General features: G+C 39.6%; 1 protein-coding gene across 1 annotated transcript in view; it reads left to right on the top strand.

The window, feature by feature from the left end:
• LOC139738908 (uncharacterized) overlaps nucleotides 1–27,728 on the top strand; it is a 169,998-nt gene that overhangs the window by 123,106 nt on the left and 19,164 nt on the right. Inside the window, exons 66-75 of the mRNA XM_071649540.1 lie at nucleotides 396–710; nucleotides 8,354–8,520; nucleotides 16,245–16,407; nucleotides 18,890–19,077; nucleotides 20,251–20,401; nucleotides 21,054–21,187; nucleotides 22,727–22,913; nucleotides 23,709–23,906; nucleotides 26,266–26,268; nucleotides 26,649–26,699. Coding sequence (XP_071505641.1) covers nucleotides 396–710; nucleotides 8,354–8,520; nucleotides 16,245–16,407; nucleotides 18,890–19,077; nucleotides 20,251–20,401; nucleotides 21,054–21,187; nucleotides 22,727–22,913; nucleotides 23,709–23,906; nucleotides 26,266–26,268; nucleotides 26,649–26,699 — 1,557 coding nt within the window. The remainder of the gene's footprint in view (nucleotides 1–395; nucleotides 711–8,353; nucleotides 8,521–16,244; nucleotides 16,408–18,889; nucleotides 19,078–20,250; nucleotides 20,402–21,053; nucleotides 21,188–22,726; nucleotides 22,914–23,708; nucleotides 23,907–26,265; nucleotides 26,269–26,648; nucleotides 26,700–27,728) is intronic.

Below are 27,728 nucleotides of genomic sequence, written 5' to 3'. Positions count from 1 at the left end.
CTTACTATCATTGTAAATTGACATGTGGAGAGATACAGGATACTGTTTCATCTTTTGATTCCACAGGGCATGTTGAGAAGTCTTAACTCTTCTGACTTTCTTGAGAGCTAGTGGCCATATACAATACATCCTCACTTAACACTTTTGGGACTAAGATCTGGTTCATGAGCATGATTCCCATATTTTTCCTTGTGACCATTTTAGTGACCTCAATCATGTTATGTATTGTATTCAAGAAATTAATGAGACTTCTCTCAATTCTTCCATGTATGCACAATATATTTCCAAGGTATATTGCCTCATACATAAGTATATTTTCATGTATGCACAATGTATATCTCCTAGGTATATTGCCTGATACACAGGTATATTTTCCTACGTTTCCTATGCACCAGGAGACAGAAAACGGCTTTGGGAGCACCAAGGGTAAGCTGGAGGTGCTGTACCAGCGGGAGGAGCAGCTCTCGCCCTCGGTCAGCCCCGACGACATGTCCGTCCTCCACGAGCGCATCGTCCTGCTGACCAAGCAGCTGGACGAGGTCCACCACCAGGTGTGCCAGCGCAAGCAGCGCATCACTGACCGCCTCAACGAGTGGGCGGCCTTCACAGAGAAGTACAAGGAGTTCTCCGACTGGCTGAACGAGATGAACATCAAGGTGTCACAGAACGGAGAGAGCAGCATTGAGGACCTGCTGCAGAAACTCCAAGGGGTGAGTTGGACTTTTCTGTTCTTTGTATTCAAACATTTGATGTTTATTTTCTATATATTCATATGTTTTAACTTTTTTTCCTGTGTTTTCATATACATGGTTTTTGTTTCTTTATCATTGAAACATTGTACTTCATTCTAGAATTCACAAAAGAACAAGCATTTCAGAGTTTTGTAATAGTACTAGTTCTGACAATAATCATTGCATATCCCTTCTGTTTTGGAAGCCTTCCTTTTTTTCAAAGGGCTTTTGAACAATAGTGTTCATAGACACAGATACTGTACAGGGTAAATGACATTGATTCACTGTTATTTTACAAGAAATCAGGAAATTGCATGGCTCTGCTTTTATGGTGGTTGTTGTTATTGTCATAATATACTTTTCATTCCAAATATTCCTTGAATTGTTGACATACATGTATTTCATGATTATTTTTGTACTGCTTTGCTGCATTTTACACACAAATATCCAATTTTACCCAAGGTCAATAAGTAATGAAAATTCCATAGATAAATTCAATGTCTTCATAAGATAAGTTTACCTTTATCCATGAAAGGCTCACAAATATCAGATCTATTGTTGAAAAGACCCCATCAGTCTCATAGTTATCGAAAGCCAAGCAGTTTCCAGAGGCTTGAGATTTATACTTGGTCTGCTGCCCTCTTGCTCCGAAATGAGCACCTCCCGTTTTGTCACTTCTACATGTGTGCACATCAAGACGTTAGCACACAACTCTCAGAGATCATTATAAAGAATAAGGGGCTGTCATTCCTGTGTGCTGTGAAAGAACTGCGTTCCCTCTTAATCACGTATGGCGCCATCTATTGTTATGCAATGTGTATGTGCGTATGAATCCTGGCACTTTCATAAGGGAGACTATGCTTGTACACGTTCGTGTACAATTAGCAATGGTAACAAACTACATGCCAGAGGTTTGAATCTCATCTGGAGCTTGATAGTGTTAACTTTGGAGAAAATGTGATTGTGGTGACCAATAACCTCCTTCAGTAGCATATCAAATCCTTCGGATGCAACATACTACATTGTATGATATGGTCCCTCCCGTTCCAGTCATTATATAATGTGTAGATGTATGTGTACATGTATTCTGTACGTATCTTATCCAGGCCAGACTGCATTTGTGATAACAATGTTAGCATATCATTCTCCTATCTGTTTTTATTCGAGAAGATGAGTAGGCACTTGCTGGCAATAGATAAACGACATACATGTAGGTCATATCAAATGTTTTGCAAACATTGCCTATTGTTGGACGTTGAGCAGCAGAAGACAGTACGTACATCAGTGCATGGACAGTCTCCATCTCATTGTCTTGCCTATTGAGGTCATGTGACCACTTGAGAGTCCGCAGGAAGACGCTAATGACCTGCAAATAGCATTTATTTTAAAGAGCTGCCCCCTCTGTTCACAAGTATCTAACTGTGATTATCTATTACGTAACAGAGGTAATGAAATACAGTAATGGTGTTTGCCTGGCACTCAGCTCTCATGGGAAAGGCAAATCATTGCACTATTCAACAACTTGATACTGATACAGAACAAAATTTCTAACCCATCAAAGTCGCTGTAGATGTCGTGCCATTAATAGTTAATAGATGTACAGCATACAGTTTATGCATTAACTAATGTGTGTGGAACAAGATCAAATTGATGTTGTAACTTAAGATTAGTCCCTGATCATTTTTATTCATTGCGCTATCATGATTGACAAACCGTAATTATGCTTCCACACTGGAGGTTATCAAAAGACTTCATTGAAAATGTGATACAAAATCATGACTATAATCAGCAAGTACAAGCTTGCAGGTGTCTTAGTATTATTGTGTGTGAGTGGTAGAAATGATACAGCAGTTTCATTGTCCAATACAAGTGTAGTTTTACAGTTAGTAAGTTTGGGTTGGTATCATTACCTTGTTCCAAATCATAGTGATACAAACGGCGAAAAGTTTTTCAGGGTCTGGGTATCGTGTTTATGGACTTGTGTGGTAACTGATAATCCAAGTGCAAAGTGACTACCGGTAGACATTTGGAAAGATCATGCAACATTTTGTATGTTGATTGATATTTACATTTAAATATTATGGTTGGTTCAAATTTTCCTGCTTGTTTTGAAGAAAGTGGTGATGTTGAGTGTAAGAGTTTGAATACATTGCTTTGGAACATACAATATGTGATTTTGACAGGGTTCAGCTTCTCCAATCATCTCAGTCAGGTATAAGAAGTAAATTTTTGTGTCTAATGTTGCACTGTACCCATTCTGCTTACGTTACAGATGATCACAATAATAAGTTGGGAATATCTTTGACTTTCAAGATCAATTATTATTATCATTATTATTATTATTATCAGCAGTATAATTTTATGTATGCTTTCCACGTTATAAACACTTGCAAACGTGTAGTAAAGTTTAATGAATTGGCCTCTGCGTCACTCTTGAACTGATTTATAGGAGGTTTATGATGACATATTTACGGTTTTTACTGGCATCAGATATATCATGCTTTATGAAGCACTTTTAGAGGGAACAAGATGGTAAACAGGACTCGCAATCAGTAATTGTCCAGTAAAGTAGAGTGTACTTTGTACAGCAGGGTATCTTGCATGTTTAAGACCCTGGTCATATGTGTATTTATTAGGCATTGAGTGTTGTGTGTGCATGTGTGTGTTTGTGTGGTATCAGTCAACATAATTTTGCTTTTGTTGGACCAAGCTGTGGAAAGTGAAGGAGTCAGCTTTTAAGCAGACTACCAGATTATCTTTTTTTAAATGTGAAGATTACGAAGAGCTGCTTATTAGCCTCAAGAGAATATTGATGCTTAAAGGAAAATGTTGCTTTCCATATGACTGCAGAAACTGTTGATTTTTGTTCTACCTTGTATCTACTACTGAATGCAGAGGGCACCTCGGGAATAGAATTTGGGCACACTGACTTAAAGGGATGGTACAGTATTGGTGGAGATGAGAATTGGGCTTGTAACTTTTTGCAAGATACCGAGGAAACACTTATGAAATAGTACAGTGCACACCAATTTAGGAGGAATTCAAAGTTTATTCGATGAAAATCGGGTTTGGAATGACTGAAACATCCAAAAACAAAGTAAAACAAAGCGATCGTAATAAAGTGTGGGTCCCACACTTTACTAGAATCGCTCTGTTTTGGATATCTCGGCCATTTAAAAACCAATTTTCATCAAATAAATGTTGAATTCCTTGTGGAATTACACGCTCTTTCATATTTCACAAGAGGTTTCTCATTATCTCACCAATAAATGTTAGAAACCTGAAATTAGGTCTCAACCAAAACTATATTACATTACACTTTTGATTTCAAAATACTACAGAACAACCCATTATCTTGGAAAATTTCATCAGCCAGACAAGTTTCTTAGTAGAGCCCTTCAATATATTGCAAGCAAATTCCAGATTGCAGAAGATCAATTTTAAGCCGTTCTGAGACCTACATGTATGTTTTAGCTTTATCTGCATGACTATTCTATCATCTTTATTTGCCCTTTTGTATGATGTCAGATGATCTCACCTTTAACCTGTTGAGGACAGGCTGATTTTGCTACAACATACTGTAGACCCCTCCCTGAGTATGTTCGGGATTCGTCCTCAACGGGTTAAGCCATGAATTGATATCTTTGTCGCTTATGTAAACAATCAATAATTCATTTTTGTAACAACTTGACCTTCTAGTAATGTGATCATTAGAATGACAAAGTCAAATCCATATTGATTATTTACATACATGTGTGACAACTACATGAAAGTGTTAAAACATAAACAAGGGCTGTAGGGTTTCGATGAGAGAGAGAGAGAGGGAGACAAACAATGAAGTGAAAGGGAGTCCTTGTAGGGATCGCTGGACAAAAAGGGCCAGCGTCCGTCGCCATTCATCCTCTGAGCCCCCTTTCTTGCTGCGCTCGAATCAATGATACGTGACGCTTTTGGTCTCTTGTTTCTGATCAAACAGCCCCAGGGGCCCCATCTCTCTATTTCATGCTGATCAATGGCATTCAAAGCAGGATTCGAGGCAGGTTGCAATGCAGGGAATATGAGCTAGCATTTTAAAACCCAGTAGCTCATGTAAACAGAGCCTCACAGCTTCGTTCTGTATCATTTGCAAATAAGTCGTGAGAGGAAATCCTCATCAATGTGTGTGGTAAATTTGTTTGAAAAGCAGTAATGTGTACTGGAAATGGTTAATAAATTCTATCAATGTGTATTTTGAGACTGACAACAAGCAAACATGAGTCTGTTGGCAGGATTTCAAGCTATATCTTGTTGAGGATGAATTCAGACTCTCTCTAAACTATAGGCCCGTTCACACACAACGGAAATCGAAATTACAATCGCGATCCAAATTTCGATTTTTTTTTTTTCGACCGTTCATACACAGGGAAAAATCGCACTTCACAGCAAGGAAAGAACGATCAGTGGCCAAATTGCGCATGCGCGAAACTTGCATGACCGAAGACTGACCCCGCAGTCCCAATAGAGTTTGGCGCGCACGCAATTCAAAGAGACTCGATTTTGTAAACAAGCAAAATAATCGCGATTATTCTGAAAAAATGCGAGTTGGATCGCGATAAGGATCGCGGTAATTAGTGAGATTTTTCTGTCCACACACGAAAAAATTTCGAAATTTTGATCACGATAAGAAAATCAATTTTTAAATCGCACTTTTTCCCTTGTGTGTGAACGGGCCTAATGAGGAGACTATTAAACTGGGGATGATGAAAAAGAGTTTGTATGCTTCTTTAAAATTGACATTTACTGCAATATAAAAAATCGAAGGCAATATTGTTGTGGAAGTTTGTCTTTGTTCTTTAATTGTTAACCAGTTAATGGACACTTTGACTCCAAGTGATTTGTTATGAAGTGTAACAAGGTGTAACAGAGAATTGAATAAGATTTTTTTTTTGAGAATTTTGGGCAATAAGTCTTTTATTTTCTTTGAAAAAGATCACTTTGATAACAATAAAGAATGTTTTCCAGATATTTCAGGAAGATGATGAAAAACTGAAAAAGAATCCAATTTTATACAACCTTAGTTATTAAAGATTTTCAAACAAGTCATCTTTTTGGTTGAACATTAAAAAAAGAAGAATATTGGGGTAGGATTAGGGGTCATTGTCATGCATTCCCACTCTGAAAGGACAAGTAATCGTGACTTGATGCATAGTCATAAAAGTATCATCACCACTTGAGCTTGAGAGGGAACATGTGACTCCCAGACATGTATGACCTCAATCATCTGGCATGCTAGGCAACGACGACGACGCAACAGCCCCCACCACGTAAGGATGGCACAGTCGCAAACTCCTCACCGGCTCTGCCAAACAGACATGTGACGCACAATCTCTGAACGCTTTATAGCTGGGAGGGGATATCCAATTTCCCCTTCTCCTTACCGAGTCTCTTCATAGTCTCCTCCCCAGACCCTTCACTATATAAATACTTCAGGAACACTACATCTACACTGTTTACAGTGTGTAGCTGTGTGACCTGTCCACTCAGTAAGAGAATTAGGTACTTCTTGTATGACAGAAGATTCATGGACTTGGTGTGCATGCAGTGTATTCATTTTTGTTGATTTAATCTGGCAACCTAATAAGAAAGTCATGGTCAGCAGATGGTTGAGACTATAGTAGGGAAAGGCCTTTGGAGCTCTGTCACTCAAAGAGAGGGGAACGAAATGAATCAGTGCCAATGTCTGATCACACTCCACCCTCCAACTGACTGATTGACACCATTCCATCCATCATGCTCATGGATCAGTTGTACATTGGATTACATCATGAGGCTACACTCTATTCATCGCTGTACATGGAGACATCACTATGAGAAATGACAAGAGACTTTTGCTTCAAGTTTTTAAAGGAACATCATTCGTTGTGCGATGCATTGGCTGGGATTAACAGAGTCTGAGGGTTAGAGGCACGTTCAGTCTGGAGACGACAGATTATGAGGAGTGGAGGAAGTAGTGGCTGCCTAGATTATAGCGAGTGGCAATCCTGAAGTATGCCAATCTTTCATCAGTCAGCAACGGAGGCCAATACAAGCTACCTTGTTACGAGCATGCATACAGTGATTGCAATGAAGTTTGTGCTGCTGTATAGTAATTGCGGTTGATTTGTATCATAATTTTGGATGGATAACTATTTTGATAATTTTTAATCATGGTATGAACTTTGATTTCTTTCAGTGTGTAAATCAAACCTTTACTTTGTGATACACTCACTTTAAAAGTCTTGAATATTTCCTCCTCATGAATTACAAGAGGGAGTATAGATCTGTACTAGATGGGAAAAGTGTATTTTCAGAAGATTTTATGGTAGAAGTGTATTTTCAGATGATTTTATGGTTTCCCATGTCAAATATACTTTGTGAGATCTGCAGAGGATGGAATTAAATATTGCAAGAGATATACAGAGTAATTCTAGTTTAAATACTTTTAGTCAGAACTTTGATAAGATGATGCCTTTGAAATCTGGTCTCAGATTGATTGCATGGAAGTATGAGGGATGTTTTCTGTCAGTATGTAGTTGTCATTCATCATTCAGTGGTCTCTAATACTGATTTATCGAACTGAAGAGATCACCATGCTGTGTCCAAACTGAAGAAACACATTTTCATAATAGTTGTATGTGAGCAAAAATTGTCTTAAACATACAATGCATCCTGTATGTTGTTGTTGTTGTTTTTTCACCTTTTTAAATCCAGGAAGTTTGATATGGGATCATCCTTGTTTACTGTCCTGCGGTCTTTTTATCAAGAGACTGGAATTGTTTGTTTAAGACTTACCGAAAGGGGACATGTCAGTTGAATCCATTGTTACTATTAAGCATGTGCAATGAGGTATAATTGTTTATTTTAATCATCGTCATCGAGAGCAGTCAGTCGGAAGAAGAACTCTGAATAGAATGCGGATAAACAATAGCGGTGGAGACTCAATGAAAGGTTGTAATATGGCCTAGCAAACCGCCACAATAAAGGTATAGGACTGCCAGCTCTGAACGTTTAGAGACTAAATAGGTTTTAAATATGGCCTAGGAGTCTGTCACAATGCTGTGTGACTGTCTGCTACTCGGATTTATCAGTGTGTATTCTTAGGTGGGGATTAAACCCACGAGGAAACAACTGCGCTCTCCTTCAGTGGAAGCAAATTTTGATTCTGTGGTTGTGTGAGGCATTTGGGTGTTTCAGTGGTACCACGAGATGATGAGGCCGCACTGCGTCTCCATATTTATAGTTCGCCGACAGGAAACAGACAAAAACTATTGGTGCAAGTGGTGCAGTGGCAAGGATATTTACCTTTGGGAGAATAATCGCTTCAAGGAATCTTTGTGATTTGCATTTTAAAGTAGGTAGAAGAGACTCTCTATCACTGATTTTTGTGTGCTTTTGTAGTGTTCAGCAGTTACTCTGAGCTAATGGCACTGGGCATTCCCTTCCAGACATGCTATCCTGTTCATCAGTGCTTCTGAGAAAGGTAGCTCACGCCTTCATTACTGAATATTATGACTGACTCATTATGTAATCGACTTCCATCTTACATTAGTGTATTCCATCAGTTTTTGTGACTACGTTTCCATCTTTTCATCCGTTGCTCGTAGGACTACCGTGATGAGATCCAGAGAGCGGAGCCCAACAAGGCACACCTAGAGGTCGTTGGCAACAAACTCATCCCGGCCAGCAATGAGGCCAGGGCGAGCGACATTGAATACAAGTTGGCCAAACTGAACGACCGCTGGATGAGACTCATGGATCTGGTAGATGCCAGGTAAGAATCCAAGTGTTGTCCTGTTTATTTTCTTCACTCCTGTGATACACAGCCATTTAGTGAGTTGTCAGTAGGCCCTATACCTCATACAAGGTGTACTGTAAAACCAGAAATATTGGTGGCATGAAACTTCCATAAATCAGAGTGGATTGTCTTTTTGACAGCATGAAACTTTTTACAAATCACTACTGGCATTCAATGCATTGTGTGACAAACACTTTCTTGTGCACTTTACTTTTGCAAATCTAGGCCCTTCGTGAATTTATGAAAGTTTGATTGCTTGCAAAAATTGTCTGGTTTTGCAGTATTCATAGACCTGTATTTGATGGTCACTCTGAACAGGTGACCACTGAAAACAAGTTTGACTATATCACTGCATGCAGTTCACATGATGTCCTCTTGTCATTTGTAGTAATGACGGCGTAATGAGAGCTTGAAGGCCCGAATTCACAAAGGTGGTACAAATGAAACCATGGACAAAAACCATGGAGCGCCAAATGTCGCACGGAATATTTCGTTACAAAATTGGTCATTTCGTTGACAAAATGACCGTTTTGTTAACAAAATTATCATTTCGTGGATGAAATGTTCATTTAGTTACAAAATAATCATTTCATCAACGAAATGATTGATTTCGTAATTAAATATTCCATGCGACACTTGGCGCTCCATGGTTTTTGTCCATGGTTTAAACCATGGTTTCATTTGTACCACCTTCGTAAATGCGGGCCGATGTGTCCAACACATGTACACATCTACATTGTATATCTTTGCCATTCTGTCTACAGCTCCCGTTTTCTTCCTCAAACCTCCTTCTGTAAGTGTAACCACTTTCAATCTCAAACATCTCCATGCAAGGATGCCAGGACACCCATGTGGAAATATACGTAACTCAGAGATATGTAGATTGAGAGATACATGGCAGTGTTGCATATTGATATCACAGGTGACGTAGATATCAACCTGGAAATACATGCCTACTGAGTTCCATACACATGGGCTCGTAGGACCGGTCTAAGCAGTGAGAATCAAAGCATGAGGGCCATGCAATGGGTCTACCATATCCCCATCCCATCCAATTTGGCTCCTGTTCATTATTCCCCAGGTGACTGGAATGCTTGGTATGCTGTGTGAGGATCTCTGTGAATGGAGAGACAGCAAATCCCTGCTCCATTGACGCAGTGTCACACTTAAAGACCCAATAGCACAAGGGTTCATGGGTGGCCCGATTTATTTGTTGCCCACAGTGGTGCATTCGAAAACCACAAATATATATAGCACCAGTCTGCGAATATGAGCATCAAAGCATACAGTCGTCAGTAACCGTCACTCTAGTCATGATTCTAAGGCTGTGTATGTATTTACACAGAGATCAGCAATAAAGCTTTACACAATTCGTTATGGTGATTTACAATTATATCCTAGCCAGGCCAGCCTTCGCACTCCGTGGCTTCCCCATGCTACTGACTGGGTCTTTAACCTCTAATTGGAGTATGCCCTGCTTATCATTCAAGCACTTTACATAATTGTACACTATGTAGGCCTACGTTTACCATATATCTCATTCTGCTCCTTGCTACTCTCTCTCTTTTCCCTTCCGTAACACTACAATCCATGAATGGGGTGAAGATGGAGTCATTTTTTTGTTGTTGTTTTTAAATCTGCTAGGAATGTAGCCAGTGACAGTGGGGAGTGAATTCCACTGTCATGATAGAGGACAATTATCAATATATACCACAGTCCCATAACTTACGCCACTCTCTCTTCACTTTGTAACACTGTAAAAATCTATGGATGGATGAAGATGATGGTGTCATTGTTTGTAATCTACTGTACCAGCAATGGATAGCCACAGTGACATCGGACAGTGAATCTCACCGTCATGATAGAGTTAGAGGACAGTGATCTGTTTTCAATACCTCATTAGTCCCATACTTTATGCCAACTCCATTTGACTCTGCTTCTTCTTTGCCAGCCCTGAAATATTCTTATTTCGCATTTTCCATTTGAATGAAAAAAATATGCATCTAAACAACAGAGAAAGTGCAAGGATTGGCTATTCGGTATTGTGTACTAGATTACTCACATAGTGACTTATTGTACCACATATTGTTCAAAGCAGTGACTAGACAGATGTGATCTGCCTCTACCCCTCCCCATTCTTTAGAAAAAAATGATGAGTTAGAGAGATAGCACAATCATTCATGTCAGTGCTATTTATTTGTATTTTCTTTCACTTTCTTACTCTAATACAATGATTAACAAGAATGCAAAAAGAAACATACACCTCTCTATAATATGTTATGGTTGATTTGTTATTTTTTAGTCTCTGCAAAATGATTAAAAGAATTTTCACTGGCATCCTTGCAGGATATTTGGCAGTCACCAATGATTGTCAGACTCATGTTTAGAACAGACCTGAGCAATTCCAGCCATTCTCGTATATTCCTGATTGTGTGTGTGAGTGTGTATGTTTCATATGTCAGTCTTTTTGTAATGAATTTAAGATGATGTGGAATGTGAGTGGGAGGGAGCTATAAACTGACCCTTCCATGGCATACTTTTCCAGACTTTGAGTGAGGGCTAGTCGTGGTTCTCTTTTATATGATGTGTCGCAGCTAGAGTTTAAGGTTGATTCTGCTATTTCAATCAATTACCATCATATTTGTCTGCAAAGGAAATTACAGATGTTTTTCAGCATCATGGGGTCACTAGGGACTTATATTTGAGAAAGATGAAATATGTGTAGTGCATGTGTTGGTTAATTTGGAAAACTTTCTTTATCTTGAATACATAGGTTGTTAAAGCAGGTCTGTAACTTACCCATATTTAAATCACATAGACCAGCAAAAACTAAGTAAAATATTTCAATCCTATTCCAAACTATGTGTCTTGAAAAGAACCAACACAGGTGTGGATTATAGGTCATAGTCTCACACACAATTTATTGATGGTTTATTTAGTATAATTGTGAATGAAGAAAGATCTTCATTATTTTGTCAATAATACTCACAACTGCTGTTTTTGCGCAAAGTGCTGATTAGAGGCACGAGATGTACATTGCTGTTGTCATGAGGTGTTATTGTATTGTATTGTTATGTGTTTGCCAAAGTGAATCCTTAGGAGTGTCTAGAAGAGATAACAGATAGACTGAGGAATGGAGAATTTGTGGGGTTTACAGTTGATTATGTAACAACAAACTAATCTTCAGTACTGTAGTACTGAAATGAGTCTGAGTCTCAATATCAGACTAGAAGGTATACATTAGTATGCACTATAGGAGAAAATTTTTCTTAAACACAAACTGTTCAAGTTGAGGGTAGTGAAAGTCACAAGGCTTCATATCAGCTGTACTTTTTAGGGGAAAATTCAGAAGGGTCTGATGAAGCAAGACTAATGATGAGAGAGATTGCTGATTGCAAGGAAAGGCACTGAACCACAGCCATGTCCTGTTCAGACTGCATGCCTCAAATGGGTCACCCCCTCAACCCAACCTTGGCTGGGGCCTTTTCCCCCCATGAGAACGCTGCTGTGAGAGAGAAGAGGCTGAATCAAGGTCACTCACTTTATAGCCCTGCATTATGTGTACAGTGGGAACCATTTCTTGGCACACTGTGCAAACACAAGCCTGGACAATGAACTGTGGGAGGATTTGGTCTTCAGTACACCATCTTTAAAATCTTGATTGATTTGGATCAACTTTGAAGAGACTGTACTGGACAATATTACTGTGGACAGAACATACAGTTGGCACCACTAATGTGTGTTTACAGTCTTCAGATTCCACAGAGAGGCGTCAGCTGAACAAGCCACAACACTGCAGTGAGATCGTAGAACAGAGAACGGAATTGGGAGAGCTAGCTCCTTGTCCATTCTTACAGCTGATCCCCCGGATCACATGACCAGAATGGAAGCCTGCCCATAATAGTTTGGTATCGCTCCGAGAAAGAGTCATTGTTTTGGGGCCCCAAGCTACCGCTAAATAATTGTGGTCACATTTTGCAGAGGATCAATGGATGCCGTAGAAGTAGTAGCAGTAGTGGAATCAGCCCTGGAGTCTCATTCATATGTGTGGTATTGATTTCTGGAGGACCTTGTGTGAGTGCAAGCAATGCGTCAGTATGCTCCAGCTATTCAAAAGAACTTTTTAAAGGGTCCGAAGACAACCCAGGAGAGTATATGTTTCATACTCGTGTAGCTGAACGACCAGTGAAAGCAGTTCAACAACACAGGACATACATGTAGTTAAACACCGAGAAGACAACTGGTGAGAGGCTCGAGCTCCCGGTTTGAACCAGATTTGATCAAACGACGAGAAGAATTTTGACTTGTCATTTAGCTGCAGGTTGCCTGTCAGCGACATTGATTTATCACGCTGGGGTCAAGACTGGGCACCCATGGAACAAAACAAGTAGATCTTTAATACTGTTGAGCAGCTGCTGAATGAATGGATGCATGAAGCGAGATATATATTTTATATGTTGCCTTGATCTCTTCACGGCGTCATGGATATATTGCTATGCCTCCCGTTGCCCCCAGTCTCCCCCTGGATTGCCCTTTTGTGAATATCACATCTCCAGCAGGAATTCCAACCTGTTCAGTTTTTTATCTTTATTGTGTGGATTGCGGGACTATCAAGGAAGGAAAAAAAGGGAGCTATTAGGGCCCTATACAGCTTTTCTTCCATTCCAAGTGTTTGCTGATCTGATAATCAGCTCTGTCAAGATTACTTGGCCAGGACTACTGCCATATAAACTCAGGGGACAGGATGGTCTCCAGGTGAAGGATAAGAGGATTAACTCTGTAAATGAGTGGCCAATGGAAATGAGGAATTACTCGTGTACCAGCATATTTTGAAATCTTCCTTGTGCGATACAGGAGGCCAGTGCCGGGCAGTATAGTGCGGATAGTGGTACTTCCCATGCCGTTATTATTTGCAGGATAACTCTATTATAGCACTGGCAATGCAGGCTTTGTGAGAAGTGTGAGAGTCATATATATCAGTTACACCTGTTAGCTAGCTACACCTGATTTTACTTCTGCGGTAGCATTGCTCTACAAAAGTAGCCCATCCATGTTCATGCAGCATCCCTTGCAGTTGAGGTTAAGTGTTAAAAATTGCTTCTTTGCAGAGTGTAGCTGCTGTGAACATGCAATGTGAATCCTTATCGCTGGAAGCTGCCAGAAACTAAGTGAGAACTTCCAGTAACTTTGAGTAGTAGAAGTGCCCTCATCTCATTTGCAGTTTGAAACTTGTCAAATGGATGGACGCTGGATGACATCATCTCGAAGTTGTACAGTTACATAATGTGCAGTTGTTGATTACGCATAGCAAACTTTACAACAGGAATCTCTGGACAAGGACTTCATAGCGGATGTTATATTGGATGGATTATTTGCAACTTGTGCGGGAGAACAAACGGACGGTGCCTGGCATTGAGCAATGTGTCAATCACCGCTTGTAACTTGTGAAAAATCTGGTTACGAATGTGTGTATGTTTTCATTGGATGACATGCATGTTGTGTCGGCATTACTAAATCTACATCATGCCTACACATGGGACAATATAATAGGAACCTTGAGTGCTGATGAACCTACCAGATGGTAGCAGCTCACAGATCATTGAAATAAACTTGCCTCCATTCCTGTGGCTCCGGTTTCGGCTGGCTAGACTCACATTTTTGGAAAAACCCACTTTCTCAGAAATGTGGCTGTGTAGTTGATGTTTTTTCCACTTTCCTTCAAGAGCAGAAAGGCTGTTGGTCCCCAGAGAAGTACCCATCTATCATAACTCCATCATTGATTGAATATGCGTGTGTCAGTTTCCTCCACTTGAGGGGGGGAAAAAAGGTCTGTTCTTGCATATTAAGCTGTGATCTGTCCGTTAGGTCAGTGCTGTGGCTGAATCAAGAGCAAGTCAGTCAGATATGAGATTTGGCCGTGGGCGATGATGAATCTTGGGAGACAGTTTTCACTACCTAATCAGATGGAATAAGAGTCCAAGCATTTCGGCATTAGTGATCTCTGAGTCATACTCTCTATGAGCTAACTGTAATGATCGTTTGTGTGCCTGACAAATCTATGACTGAGTGTATTCAATACATCAAAACGTTCTCTGAGGCATCTACCCAGAAATGTCTGTGTCTCTTTGAGCATGCTGTGCTACATAGACAATTAATCATACTGGAGGGGAAATTATCTTCGTCTTTCTGAGAAGGACTGATCGAGCTTTCTGCTCGACACTCATGAGCTGTAACTGCCGAAACTATACTCCTTGAGATCTAAATCACCTCAAGCTACTACTGTATGTATCGCAGAAGGAAATAAACGCAAATGTTAATGAGCAAATATTCCACTGACAACAGAGAATGAAGACTCAATGGTGAAATGTTAACTGCGACAGCCTGCGAATTTGTGTCTGGGAAGATGCTAAATATTTGTTGTTGTTTTTTCTGTGCATGAATATCTTTAAATGCCATTCAATTTGACATGAGTCATAAGAGGACACTGCATTGAATGTGAAGCAGTGGCCATTCTTTCAGTGCTACGGCCTATCTCTGGACATCGTAAGCTCTATTGATTTCTGTCCGGTTCCCCCTTTGATCAAGACGATTACTGCGCATATAATGTGCCAGCTTACACCATTGCCGTTTCAGGGAAGTACAAAGCGGAGGAAATCAATATGTGTTTCGCACAGACCTGAATGAGGGTGAATAGGAGAGGGGGATAAAGTTCATCCATTGGACAAAATTGAATCTCGCACCCCCCTCAACCATGAAAATGGATACAGATTTCTTAAAGACACCTGTCAAAGACTTTAAGGCGTCGTCGCTCTCTTCTCCGCCCGTTTCGCCATCACTCCCTCGGGCAGTGCTGGCGGTGGAGAGCGAGAAGAATGGCATAGTTCAGGATGATCAGGAGCTGTCATTTTTAAGCCTTCTACAGCCTAGGTAATAATCAACACAGTTCGTCTTGTCTCAATTGTTCTTTTTTCAACATCATGGAAATGTGTCATGTAAAGGCACATAAACCATAGTGAATATTCTTTTTGTCAAAAGCATCAAAAGAACACAATAGCGACCTTTTAGGCAAGGTGGTGGTATCATCATACATAGTGTCTAATGAGCAAATGAATGTAACCATCATGTTCAGGGGTCTGAGTTTTGATGTCATTCTGCATTCAGTCTTCAGTCGTATTTCCAAAGTAATGGAAGGGTGTCCTGTTCAGACACATAAACCCCAGTACTGAGTAAATCATCTTACCAAGTGTCCACTGAGCGAATAAAATTATTATCTTGTTCAGGAGTCTGAGTTATGAGTTATGTTATTCTGCAGTGTTCTTGTGTGATTTTGCGAGGGAAGACACTTTTTATGTTGTTGGGTGTATTGAGAGAAATGATGATGGACTTTGACATCAAAAGCAGACCTGTGATTAAGTCGTCCTTTCAAAGACAGAAAAAATACAAGAAGAAAACTTGATGCTATTTCAGTACCAGAACAAAAACGCTAATCCCATGGATATCATATCATCATACTCATTGAACAGCTATGTCTTGGTTGTTCATATTTACCAACAAGGTAGGGCAATGCCTCATTGATCTTCAGTCCGTGTTTAAAAGTTAAATGAGTGCTTGGTGGATAAAGTAAGCGGGATCATTTGAGAAACCCAGTCAGAAGTTGTTTTCATTTTGTTATGTCTTCATTTTTGTTTTGGTACTCCCAGGGTGAAGAAACTGAAGGACACGCTGACCGCTGTCCAGCAGCTGGAGCAGGACATGAGCAAGCTGAGGCAGTGGCTGAGCCGGGTGGAGCGTGAGCTCAATACCCCGCTCACCTACGAGACCTGTCAGATGGTGGAGATCGAGGCCAAGCAGAAGATGCATGAGGTGAGTCCAGACATTCCGAGTCCAGGCATCCCAGGTCCCCATCTTTCTTTAGGGGGGGGGGGGGGGGGGGTGTCAAGAGATTTGCAGTAATTCTATGTAACAGCGTTTGAAGTTATTACCATTGTGGCCCAGTGGTTTAGACCACAGACTCTCAGTCATGAGGTCAGTGGTTCAAATCCATTGAAAGTAGCTTTTGTGCTCTTAGACAAGGCACTTTTCCTTATTGTCCAGTCCTTAGGAAGGGACTCAAAGCTTTCAGTAGCTTGATTATCACAGGACTGCCAACTAGTACCTTTTTTTTTACAATATTTAACCCATTCCGTACAGGAACCTGGTAGCCTGTGTATTAACTCTATGGGCATTTTAGAATTCAGTATGGAACCGGTTAGTACATTTTTTCCTTCATAAAGATATGAATATATGCTTTTAAATGAAAAATATGTTTCTTCTGACACTTCATGTCACATACTTAGTATGTCCAAGTTTCCCACTTTGAAACCAAAACATCATTTTACTCAAAAATATATGTTTCTCAATGGGCATCTGTTTGTCTTCCGATGCATCACATGCAGAGACTGACAGCCTTGTCATAAGTGTTTTATTTAAAGTGTTTTCTCAGTGACAATGTTAGATAAACTCAAATAAACGTGTACAAACAATAACAACTATAATACTTGCAGTGAAGCTCAGTGATGGTTATACCAGGTTGCTATCATGAAACTGTATGATTTCTCTGGTATGCATTAATGACCCACAGTGATACGGCCTCATTGAAAAAAAACAAACAAACAAACATATGGTATGCAAATGAAATATTTGAAGTTGATTAGCAGTTGTCAACAGATACAGTGTATCTATCAAGAAGAATGGCAATGAGAGTATAACACGTTTTGATTTCAGTAAGCTGTTTATATTAACCAAGGCCCAGGATGTGTTGTTTGTTTACTTTTAGCTTTCATTCAAGGCTTGTTTATGAATATTTTCACATTTTTCATCCATATCTGTTATTGTGCAGAAGGAACTAAAAAAAAAGAAAGGGAAGGAAAATTAACATGTAGCTGAAGAATAAAGAAACTAAGATCTATACTCACTCAAAGATCTGGTTTCCATTGTGTTAACATTTTTATACAGGTCTAAGGGTTACAATGTACAAGTTTGTTCATGGGGAATTCAGGAAGCAAAGTCATTTACAGATCATAACATTTTATTGGGTATTAAAAGAGTTATAATGATACATTGTTACGTATCCATTAGAGTGCCAGGATCGTTACTGTCGAACAAAAACAAATTTCCGTTATTCGCTTTCCGATTGAATGCAGAATTATTTCCCATTATTCATTCATGTGAAAGGAGTGTGGTGCGGTTATAAATTCTCTGCTCTGTTGTGAGAGAATCTCTTCCTTCGCGGCCTATTCTGGGAGAGCACGCCAGTGTGCGGTGAAAATCTCGGGAGACCATTTATGCCGAGCTATAGAGTTACAGACAAAGTGTCCCGGGCATGAATGTCGTCACAAAGGGAGAGAGAAACAACAAACCCCTTGGTGAAAAGAGCCCAATTTGACAGGTTGAATGGAGAGAGCCAGTGGACCGTGGGACGGCACACAGCTCAGAAAAACAAATTTCACCCTATGCAGCCCCCCCCCCTCCAAAAAAAAATAAATAAGAGGAAAAATCCTTCTTGTGAGAGGGTCAAAAAAGGGTTACTTCTACTGATGCATTCTCCCACCGTAATAAACAGCTACCATTATTATGTTTTGCATCCGCAAGATTTCTTATGGTCGGACACACATTCAGACACCCATGGTTCATGTGAATGACCCTCATTGGCTCGAGTGCTGTTTCTCTTCACTTGCTTCCTTGCCATTGTAATCAGAAGCATATTTATGAGAACAGTTTGCGAATAATAGCCCATCAGGGCCCAATTGTTGCAAGGAGTGTTGCAGAAAATCGCAATCATCATGTCTTCATAGCAGCAATTACGCAACTACCAATCAGCTACAATGTATCTACATTTAATATATCAGTCATTTCATTTCATTTCAGCTACTGTAGGCCTAACTGACAGTCAGTTTAACTTTATCCTAGATGAAATTGTCCCCTGAAGTCTTTATTTTTGTGGCATTGAGTAGATTTATATATGAAATAATTAATTTTTTTCAATGAGCAGAAATTCTGAATTCTGAGGGCTTGAATATCCCCCTCTGACCAAATATGCATGAACATGTAGATAAATTCATTTCTGTATTTTAGGGAAGTGTGTATAATAGAAGTGAATGAATGAATGAATGACAGAATATCCGAGAATGTTACTACCACACTTGTATGCTTTGCATGTGTTTAATTGTCATGTTTTTGTGATAGACTGAAAGGAGGACATGAAATAAACAGTTAGATTCCCATCTTTGATCCTTCCTTCCCATAACCACCCCATCCCTCTTGATATCGAAATGACTCATTTCTGCGGCTTGTTTACATTCTGCAGGAGCTTCACAAAGACATCACGCGGCACAGCAGTGGTGTGGCATCAGTACTAAACCTGTGTGAGGTCCTCCTACACGACCAGGACGCCTGCTCCACAGACGCTGACTGCGAGGCCATCCGGACTGCCACCCAGACCCTGGACCAGCGCTGGCACAGCATCTGTACCCTGTCAGCTGAGAGGAAGATGAGGTAAGGGCTGCTCCTACTTAACTGTCACAGAGACTCATTTTAATATAGTTACCTCTGACTAATGCTATCAGTCCTTGTCCTATCAATTATGTCATCTTTAAGATGTATTCAAAAGACTGCAGCCATATGAATCTTAATGGGGTGCATACTGTAGCATCAGAATGTAAATGATCATTTCATCTTGAGACTTGATCAAAGAATATAGCTATTCAAATCTAAAAAAATGAGGTGTACATGCAGTATTAGAACATTAGATAAAAGTGATGACTGCAACTGATTGACAAATTGCCCTTCATTGACATACATCATATTGATGAATAACAGTTTTTCCCATCAGTTGCAATAAAAAGCAACTTGATACAAGAACCATTTCATAATTTTAAGAAAAGACAATGTTGTCTTTAAGATCTTATCAAGGCCTACAGCCATTCGAATTCAAACAAGGTGCAATACTGCAACAACAGAACTTCAATGATAAAGTTTCAATTCTTTGAGCTAGGTGCTAGATAGGTGCCTACTGCAACGCCGTGACTTCAATGATGAGCTTTTGATCATCGATCTGCAGAGGATGTCTTCATTAGACTTGTTTAAAGGCTATATCCATTTTAATCTATTAGGTCATTATTACAACATTGCAGTGATAAGCTGGTGATTCATGTCATTCAAGACGCAAATATTAGGCTTGATCAAAGCTACAGTGTATGTGAATACAAACAAGGCAAGTATTTAGACGATTGATAGGCTTCATGAAGGTTTTGAACCCGTATAAAAGATTTGTTTGTACAGCAGATTTTTTTCTGTTTTTTTTTTTCCACACTTGGACTGTTACGAACAATGCAAGTGTAACTTGTGCAGCGTTAATTATTCAGGGAAACCTAATAAATGGTCATGAGTATTTGGTTGTTTGGAAGCTCCCGTTTACAATATGAAGATATATCAATAATAATCAATACATGTTTACTAAGATTATCCTTCCCATAATGGTCCTTTAACTGTCATGCTAATATCTTTTGTTATATGATATAAAGCATTTTGACACTTTGGGGTTAATGTTTACTGTACAGTCCCAATTTGAATTTCATGTGAACTGATCAAGTTTTTGTTAGTGATGTGAGCCAGAGAATATTTTGAAAACCATTAATATTCCATCTCTCTATTCTCACTTCCCCAAAGGATTGAGGAGACTTGGCGGCTATGGCAGAAGTTCAAGGAGGACTACAACCGGTTCGCTGACTGGCTGGAGCAGAGTGAGCAGATGATTGCCAGCCCCAATACCTCCTCCACACCCTACATCATCATCAAGGAGGAAATCAAGAAATTCGAAGTGAGTGGCTGGGACTGAGGCTATCTTTTTTTTTTCCCTTCCTTTTTATATGTTAATCTGTTGAAAAGTAGGTTCTTAGGTACATGAGACTCAGGTAGGTGTCTACGGGAAATATGTGCTACGGCAAAGTTAGCAAAATCCTCAAAGGGCTAACATTGAGACATCACTTTGCAGCAGGTGCTACCAGTATAGAGTTCTCCTTGGCCTTGGTGTCTCTCCCCCACCTGGTTCATAGAGGTCAAGGAAGGCTGATTTAGAAGTGATATCTTGCCTGTGTGTAGGCCCCAAAGCAAGAGAAAGATAGGCCTGTGGTTCAGGATAAAAGATTTCACCAACAGAAGAAAAGTGACATATCCAACTTCAGTTATAAATTTTATCTGTAAACTAGTTGCAATTTAAAATGAAAGAACATAACTTCAAATCATTGTTTCATCTACAATGCATTACAAATGTCAGATTACTCTTTAAGCAAATTTAGACTGTCAAAATGGCTAGTAGAATTTCATGCATGAGGAATCTATCCACCCTTAGAGAAGTTACTGAATTGACTTTTACATAAATCTGTTCTCACTGTGTTCAGTGAAATCATGATTCTTGGATATTGTAGCATCCTTTGCATAAATGTCCTTGTTTTTTTTTTTAATCCCACCAGGCATTCCAGCGTAAAGTCCACGAAAACCTGGCCCAGCTAGAGATGCTGAACAAGCAGTATCGCCGCCTGGCCAGGGAGGGGCGGACGGACAGTGCCAACCAACTCAGGAGCCTTGTGCACACAGCAAACGATAGGTGAGGCACAGGAGGGGGTAAAAACAAAAACCAGCAAATTACGAACAACCGGTCCATGGCAGGACACAAGCTGCCGAACATGACAGCAGTGGCAAAACATGAGTAAAGGTGCAGTAAATGAAGCTAAATTGTAAATAAGGATGACAGTCTGCGTTATTTCATTTTAGTGCATTGAGCACTCTGCAGTAAAAGAAGAAATGTGTGTAATCTTAAGTGTGTCTCAAAGATATACATGATTAACTCTTAATGTGCCACGTTCGCACGTCCGACTCAGTCGACGGCGTGCCAACTTCGCATATTCTGCTCAACACACAAAGCCACTTAAACGGATCGATAAATCACTAATCCCGCAGTACAACAAAAGTGTTTTTCGTGCTTTTGTTCCTCTCACATACGGCTTGCATTCTATGTGGTGATTGACTATCAAGTGGTGTTCCCAACTAGATATACGTGTACATTCTAAGTTTCTGTCACGGTTCTATGTGCAAAAGTCATGCCTTTACAGTAATGTAACAACTGGTCATTCAATAGAATAATTGAAAATAGATTTGTCATACAATTTATATCGAAGCAAAGTTTGGCATTCATCTTTAACTTTGCTCACTATAGTGTCCACCTTAACAGAAATTTGTAGAAGTTATACAAATTGGAAAAACCGAATTCTTTCTCAAAGCATGACTACCTTCGTGTCTCAGAATAACATGGCACACAGGGGGTTTCCACCATGGCACATAAAGAGTTTAAGCCAGCCGCACACTATGCAACTTTTTGTCGCATGACCAAGCGACTTTGGATCTGAAATTAACAAGCATGTTACGTGTACTTCTGAGGCTAATGCAATTTATTGCGAATCCAAAGTCTGTCAGTCGTGCGACTGAAAGTCATATAGTGTGCAGCGGGGTCAAGATTTATTATGACAGTAACCCTGAAGAATGGGAACATGCTTTAGACAGATGGACACAACATTTCTTTAAATGACATCTTTTTGGAGTCTACAGTGGGACGAGAGTAGGTCAAGGTTCTCCAGCTGACAGTGCATAGTTAGCAGTAGGATGGTATCTGAAATAATGTGTGCCATGACCAACAAACAACCATTAAGCACACAGAAATAAAAGCAACCCTCAGTCAGAAGCAGTATTACATAGTAATGTGTTTGATATCAAGTCTGTATATGCTCGAGCTGCTGTTGTGATAGGATATAGTCATAATTTGATCTTATGATATTACTTTCATTGGGGGAAAAAATGATGCAATAGCAGTTAGCATCCAGAAATTTAATTTCTTCAATTTACAGTGTTTGCTGTCATTAACTTATCTTGGTTAGAATTAAAAGCAGGTATGTGATTGTATTTCATTGCTAGTGCAATTACCAAGTCAACCTTCATTGATTGGCCATTATCAAAATGGAAGAAAATATTAGAACTGTGCATTTATCAGAGAAGAAGGATGAATGTTTCCTGGTGAAAACATTGCTCATTCATACAGTTAAATGATTATAATGAAGAGTAACACCGCCCTCTCTTGTTCATCATCCAACAGGTGGGATGCTCTCGCCAGGCGGTGCTGCAGTGTGTTACGGCGGCTGAGGGCCCAGCAAGGCCTGAGGGACGAGTTTGAAGGGACCAGGGAGAGCATGGTGGTCTGGCTGACCGAGCTGGACCTTCAGCTGACCAACATCGAGCACTTCTCCCAGTCAGACATCTCCACCAAAACCAAACAGATGAAGGTCAGTAGACGTATGGTCACTCTAAGGTCATGCCATCTCGTGCTTAAGAACTAATAGCCCCTGATCCAGAGTTAAGTTAGTGGAATGAATTATCAGTTGACTCAAAGAAACACAAAGAAATATAATGCATACACTGCATGCATATATGACAGTATCAAGGACTTTTCATTCAGAGAGTTTTGTTGGCCGCACTTTATTCTGCTGCTGTTATACATTTTATCATAATTTCTTATAAGCTGTATAATTGCTGACTGCCAAATAATGCAGTATGTGAAAAGTTAAGTTTTTTAGGAAATAAACTGTGAAAGATTGTGAAATTGAGCACAGCTTGCTGCACACTTAAAGGTCCAGTTTACCTTTGGGAGCAGTCATTTGCAAAATGTTCAAGAGATCGCCTTTCATGCATATGTGTAGGTCTGTTGTACCACAAAACACCCTTCCATGTGAAAGTTTTGCAATAAAGCCTAAGTTATAAGGAGATGTCAGCATTTTTCTCAATAAACCGTAACGGTATACGGTTTAGTTTGGAAACATTTCTATTATAACTATTGTTCACATTTTGTATATTTAACAATACTTAGAATCGATTTTACTTATTCAAGTTTTCACAGTGGTTGTTTCTATCCCTAACTCACACTTTAGAACTATTTTAAGCACTAATGCTGGGTTTTCGTTTCAGCTGCAAATGGTAAATTATGCCTTTAATACTCTAAGAGATGGTGTTACATTGTAATTACCCAAGGTGATATTGTCCCTGTGTGTAAACCATCTCATCTACCATATTACCCAACCCAGGCATTCCAACATGAGATCGAACTGAACCAGGTGCGGCTTGACGAGATCGATAGCTACGCCCGTTCCCTGATGCAGCGCTGCGACCAGAACGACGCAGCCGAGATCCAGGAGGAGATGGACGAGCTGCGTCGCTATGCCGACGAGGTCTTTGCGAGGGTCAGCAAGTTCCAGCGGAAATTGGAAAGAATCACTGCCACGGTGAGTGTCAGTGCACTGTATTCACACTCATGAGCATTCCCCTGTAGTTGATTTAGCTAAATCTTCATCCTCAAAGATGGAAGCCCTCCTCTATGTTTCAGTGAAATACTGGGGGTGGGGAGTACTGAATTAGAGCTTGCATAAATTGATCACTCATCAGAAAAACCTATTCACATATCTCTGGGTTATTTCAATTCAATTTCTTTTCTTTTTTTCATCAATTCAATTCAACTGTTACCAAAAAAAGTGATGTCTACAGTGTATATGTTCTTGCTGGAAAATGAAATAAAAATTGAAATTGTAAAGTTATACTTGTAGCAGTCTTTGTGTTTGGTAGAATGTAAATATCTTCATTTGGAAGCAAATGCAATGAGCATGGGAGTAAAAGTCAAAAATCAGTTTCTTTTTTCTCTTTCTTGTTATGTTTTGTTTTTGCCAATGCAGAAGACTTTTCTGTAGTGCATGTAATATGTATTTGAATTTCATATCCTTCAGATGAATTCTTGAGCAGTGGGGTCACAAGATAGGGGGGCTGCCATCTTCCGAGATGCATGATTGCTAGTTTGAGGTCAAGAAATATGGCGCATCAAAACTGTGTACTAACAAAGCATAGCAAACTTACAATCCTCTCATCCATCTTCCTCATCTCATTAGGGGAAAGAAGAAAATTTCCAGTCTGTGCTAGACTTGCACTGCATTGGCAGAATATAACCAATTCTTTACTGTAAGCCATATATGCCCATGCCTTGAAAATGCCGTGCATTTTGACAAGATTTGTATCATCCCATGCTCTGTACCAACTTACACTTGACTCATCTAACAGTCCTGTCAATCATTCTGTCTCATTGTCTTAAAGGTCCCGCCCATTCTGTAGAGATGTTGACACTACGCTGTCATCTCTGTCACCTCAACTTTTTTTCGTGGTAGAAGTTTGCATTTTTTTGTTTCAAATTCACTGTTGAAAGTTGTACATTTACTACTGTTTACATCTTCCTTTTCACCTATACAATTCTCTTATAATTCCAGATTTTGTTGATACAAATCATTCGAAAATGCTTCATTAATCTTTTTCTCCTGCATGCATGCACTCTTTCTTTTACAATGCATCTCGTTCAGAAGTTATTTGATTAATACTGAATAAATCACTGCAATAACATCGTTCTTCTGTCTTCTCAAACTCTTACTAATGTATGGAACAAGCTTGTTCAGTAATCTGTTCATTACATATAGGTATATTGCATTACTTTGGGTAAAGTCAAAGGAGACAAATGAAATTTTGATGTTTCAACTTTTCATTGTACTGATGCAAATTCTGTGGAAATCCTACTGCAAAATTTGTGCTTCCAATACTTTGTATACAGTTGGAAGTATTTCATTGAAACAAATCAGTTTAGCATGGTTACCTGGAGCAGTCCCTTGAACTTTGACCCTCATTAACCACCAAGACCTTGTGACTGGCATCACGTCAGATGTAAAATCATTCATTTGTGACTGCAGCTCAGGAAACCTAGAGCGGAAGGCAGTCTGACAAACATGTAATTGTCCCACTCTGTTGGATCGGAACGAGGCATTTTGGTGGTGTTTAGCCTTGATTGTCTCAGTCAAAAGGTTTCGGATGAATGCCGAGAGAGAACGTACGTGTAGGTGGAATAAAAAGGAGCTGCCCACTCATGATTTGGGCCGCTTAGTCACTAGGGGAGGTGCAGCTTTGCAGGGGAGATTTGCACTATCTTTTCTGATGAGACAGTTGAGATCTAATGTGTCCAGGCTTGTTTGACATGGGACGTAGGAATATTTCTGCCCTGCCATAAGTCATGGGTGAGGCCTTACATTGGGGATCATGTTCAGTGTACCCCAGCCATTTGCCTGACGGGCACTAGTGAAAAACTTGCTGCCTGTCCCCAGTGTCGGATCTGCAGCAGAACAGTTCTGTTTTTGTGCTGTTTGTTGAGTTCGCGGGAGAGAGATATAGTACAATATGGCCAGTCGCGTGAGTCGCAAGAAGAGACTTCGTTTGAAAGCCCGTAAGCTGGCTTCTCGCATAAACTGCATGAGAACGAAGGTACTGTGTTAATAATGTTGTCCCAGATTTATCAACCATTCTTTCGGTGACTTTTAACATATCTGTTGTAAATAATATGAAGGATCATGATGTTATGTCTGTGGTGCCTGTACAGAAAGGTAGACTGTGACAAAGCATATGATTTGTTGTATCCTAAAAGGATATGGACTAGATCTAAATAGACTTCTGTACACCATCAATGCTCTTCTTTTTTTTAAGTGGACAGAGCATAATGTAGCTGACGTAATACTGACATATTTTAGTGGGAGTGACTAGTGGAGAGGGTATGCGTCACAGGAAGTAGAGATTAATATGGTCAAGTTAAATGTTGGTCTTGCGTCCATGAAGTTCTGTGAGTCAGGTTCTCCGTGACGTTGCACTTGCTGCGACACTTGACTTTGGCAAATTCATGCAAATGGCAGAGTCACAGCAGTTTGATGCATTGTGAGGTAATAGATAATCCATTGTGTAAAGATGTGAATTGGGTAGAAGATGTGAATATAAAACTGCCTTGATTTATTTTGGAATTGCAAATGCACACATGAATTGTGCCAATCATTTCAATCTGTTGATTATTTCTCTCCTTTTGGATACATCTTAGTGCTTTCAAGCTCTAACATAGACTGCGGTATTCAACTTTCTTTTCCTTCTCGCTAACACTATGCTTACCTGAATGATAGGGCGAATCGTCAGCCATACCATTCGATTATTTCATGGTTGGCCCGACCAAGGTATGAAACAAGAAAACAATTCCAAAGGCTTCTTTGGCAGTCAGAGCTGTTGATTGTGTGTTAGGTTTTCCTTTTATTTCCATCCTTCTTTTAAAGCTTTTATAAGTTTTGATGTTGTGCAACATGTTAAATCAATGCCTTTGTTTTCCAAGGAAGATATACAATGTACAATGTGTATTTGTGCATGTCCCATATTATGACAGACAAGCATTGAAGATCCTAATTATCCATTGCCTTGACGTGAAATGTCTTGCGTCATTCCCTTAGATTTATTTCTGTACATTGTGAAGTAGTTTAGACATTGTATACTATGTTTCCACCCGTTGGTGATAATTTGTTCATAGTTCTATGTTGCTTGCCCTCGTATCATTTCATTTTTGTTTTTATGTTTCTTTATCAATTTTTCAGTGTTAACCTATATAGATTCCAATCTCAGCTGAAGTAAGAATTGCATTTGCATTTGTGATTGTAATCCATTTTGTTTTTCCTCCTTGCCTCTGGTAGTTCATTTGTTAGACAAGATTTGTGTACCTCCCATGTGGGATTTTTTTTTGTATGTGTGTCTGTTTATTTGTTTTTCTTTTTTCTTAATGATAAAATCGTGTTGTCACCCACTGAGAACAATTTGCCATAGAGAACCCTATTTTACGTTTTTAGTCAGTGAAGTACACATATACAGCAATGTCTCTATGGTCTTATAGCACATCCCCAACATTTTACCAGAAAAACAGGCCACTTTTATATATCTATTGTTCCCCTTCCCCCCCCCCCCATTTGTTATTAGCTTCTTAGATGAGGTGTGCAGTTAAGCAATCAATCTAGTGATTGGTTAGCATGCAGTTTTAAAATCCACCCAACACAATTACAAAACTCCAGACTAACTTTAGGCTGTATTAGGCAGTGCATGAAATGCTTTTTAATTACCATCAGTTCAACAAGGTTTCACCTTCCTACAGTGGACTGATTAAATGTCTCATGTCCTGTTAGTAATGTTTACAAAATTGTACCAAGGACTGAAATATAACCAGG

Source organism: Diadema antillarum, unplaced genomic scaffold (genome assembly GCF_040938485.1).
Source record: "Diadema antillarum isolate AM-2024a unplaced genomic scaffold, OU_Dant_1.0 scf00000029, whole genome shotgun sequence".
In the NCBI taxonomy this organism is placed as follows: Eukaryota; Metazoa; Echinodermata; class Echinoidea; order Diadematoida; family Diadematidae; genus Diadema; species Diadema antillarum.
The sequence above is the reverse complement of the archived record's forward strand: the minus strand, read 5'-3'. Positions and strand labels throughout refer to the sequence as shown.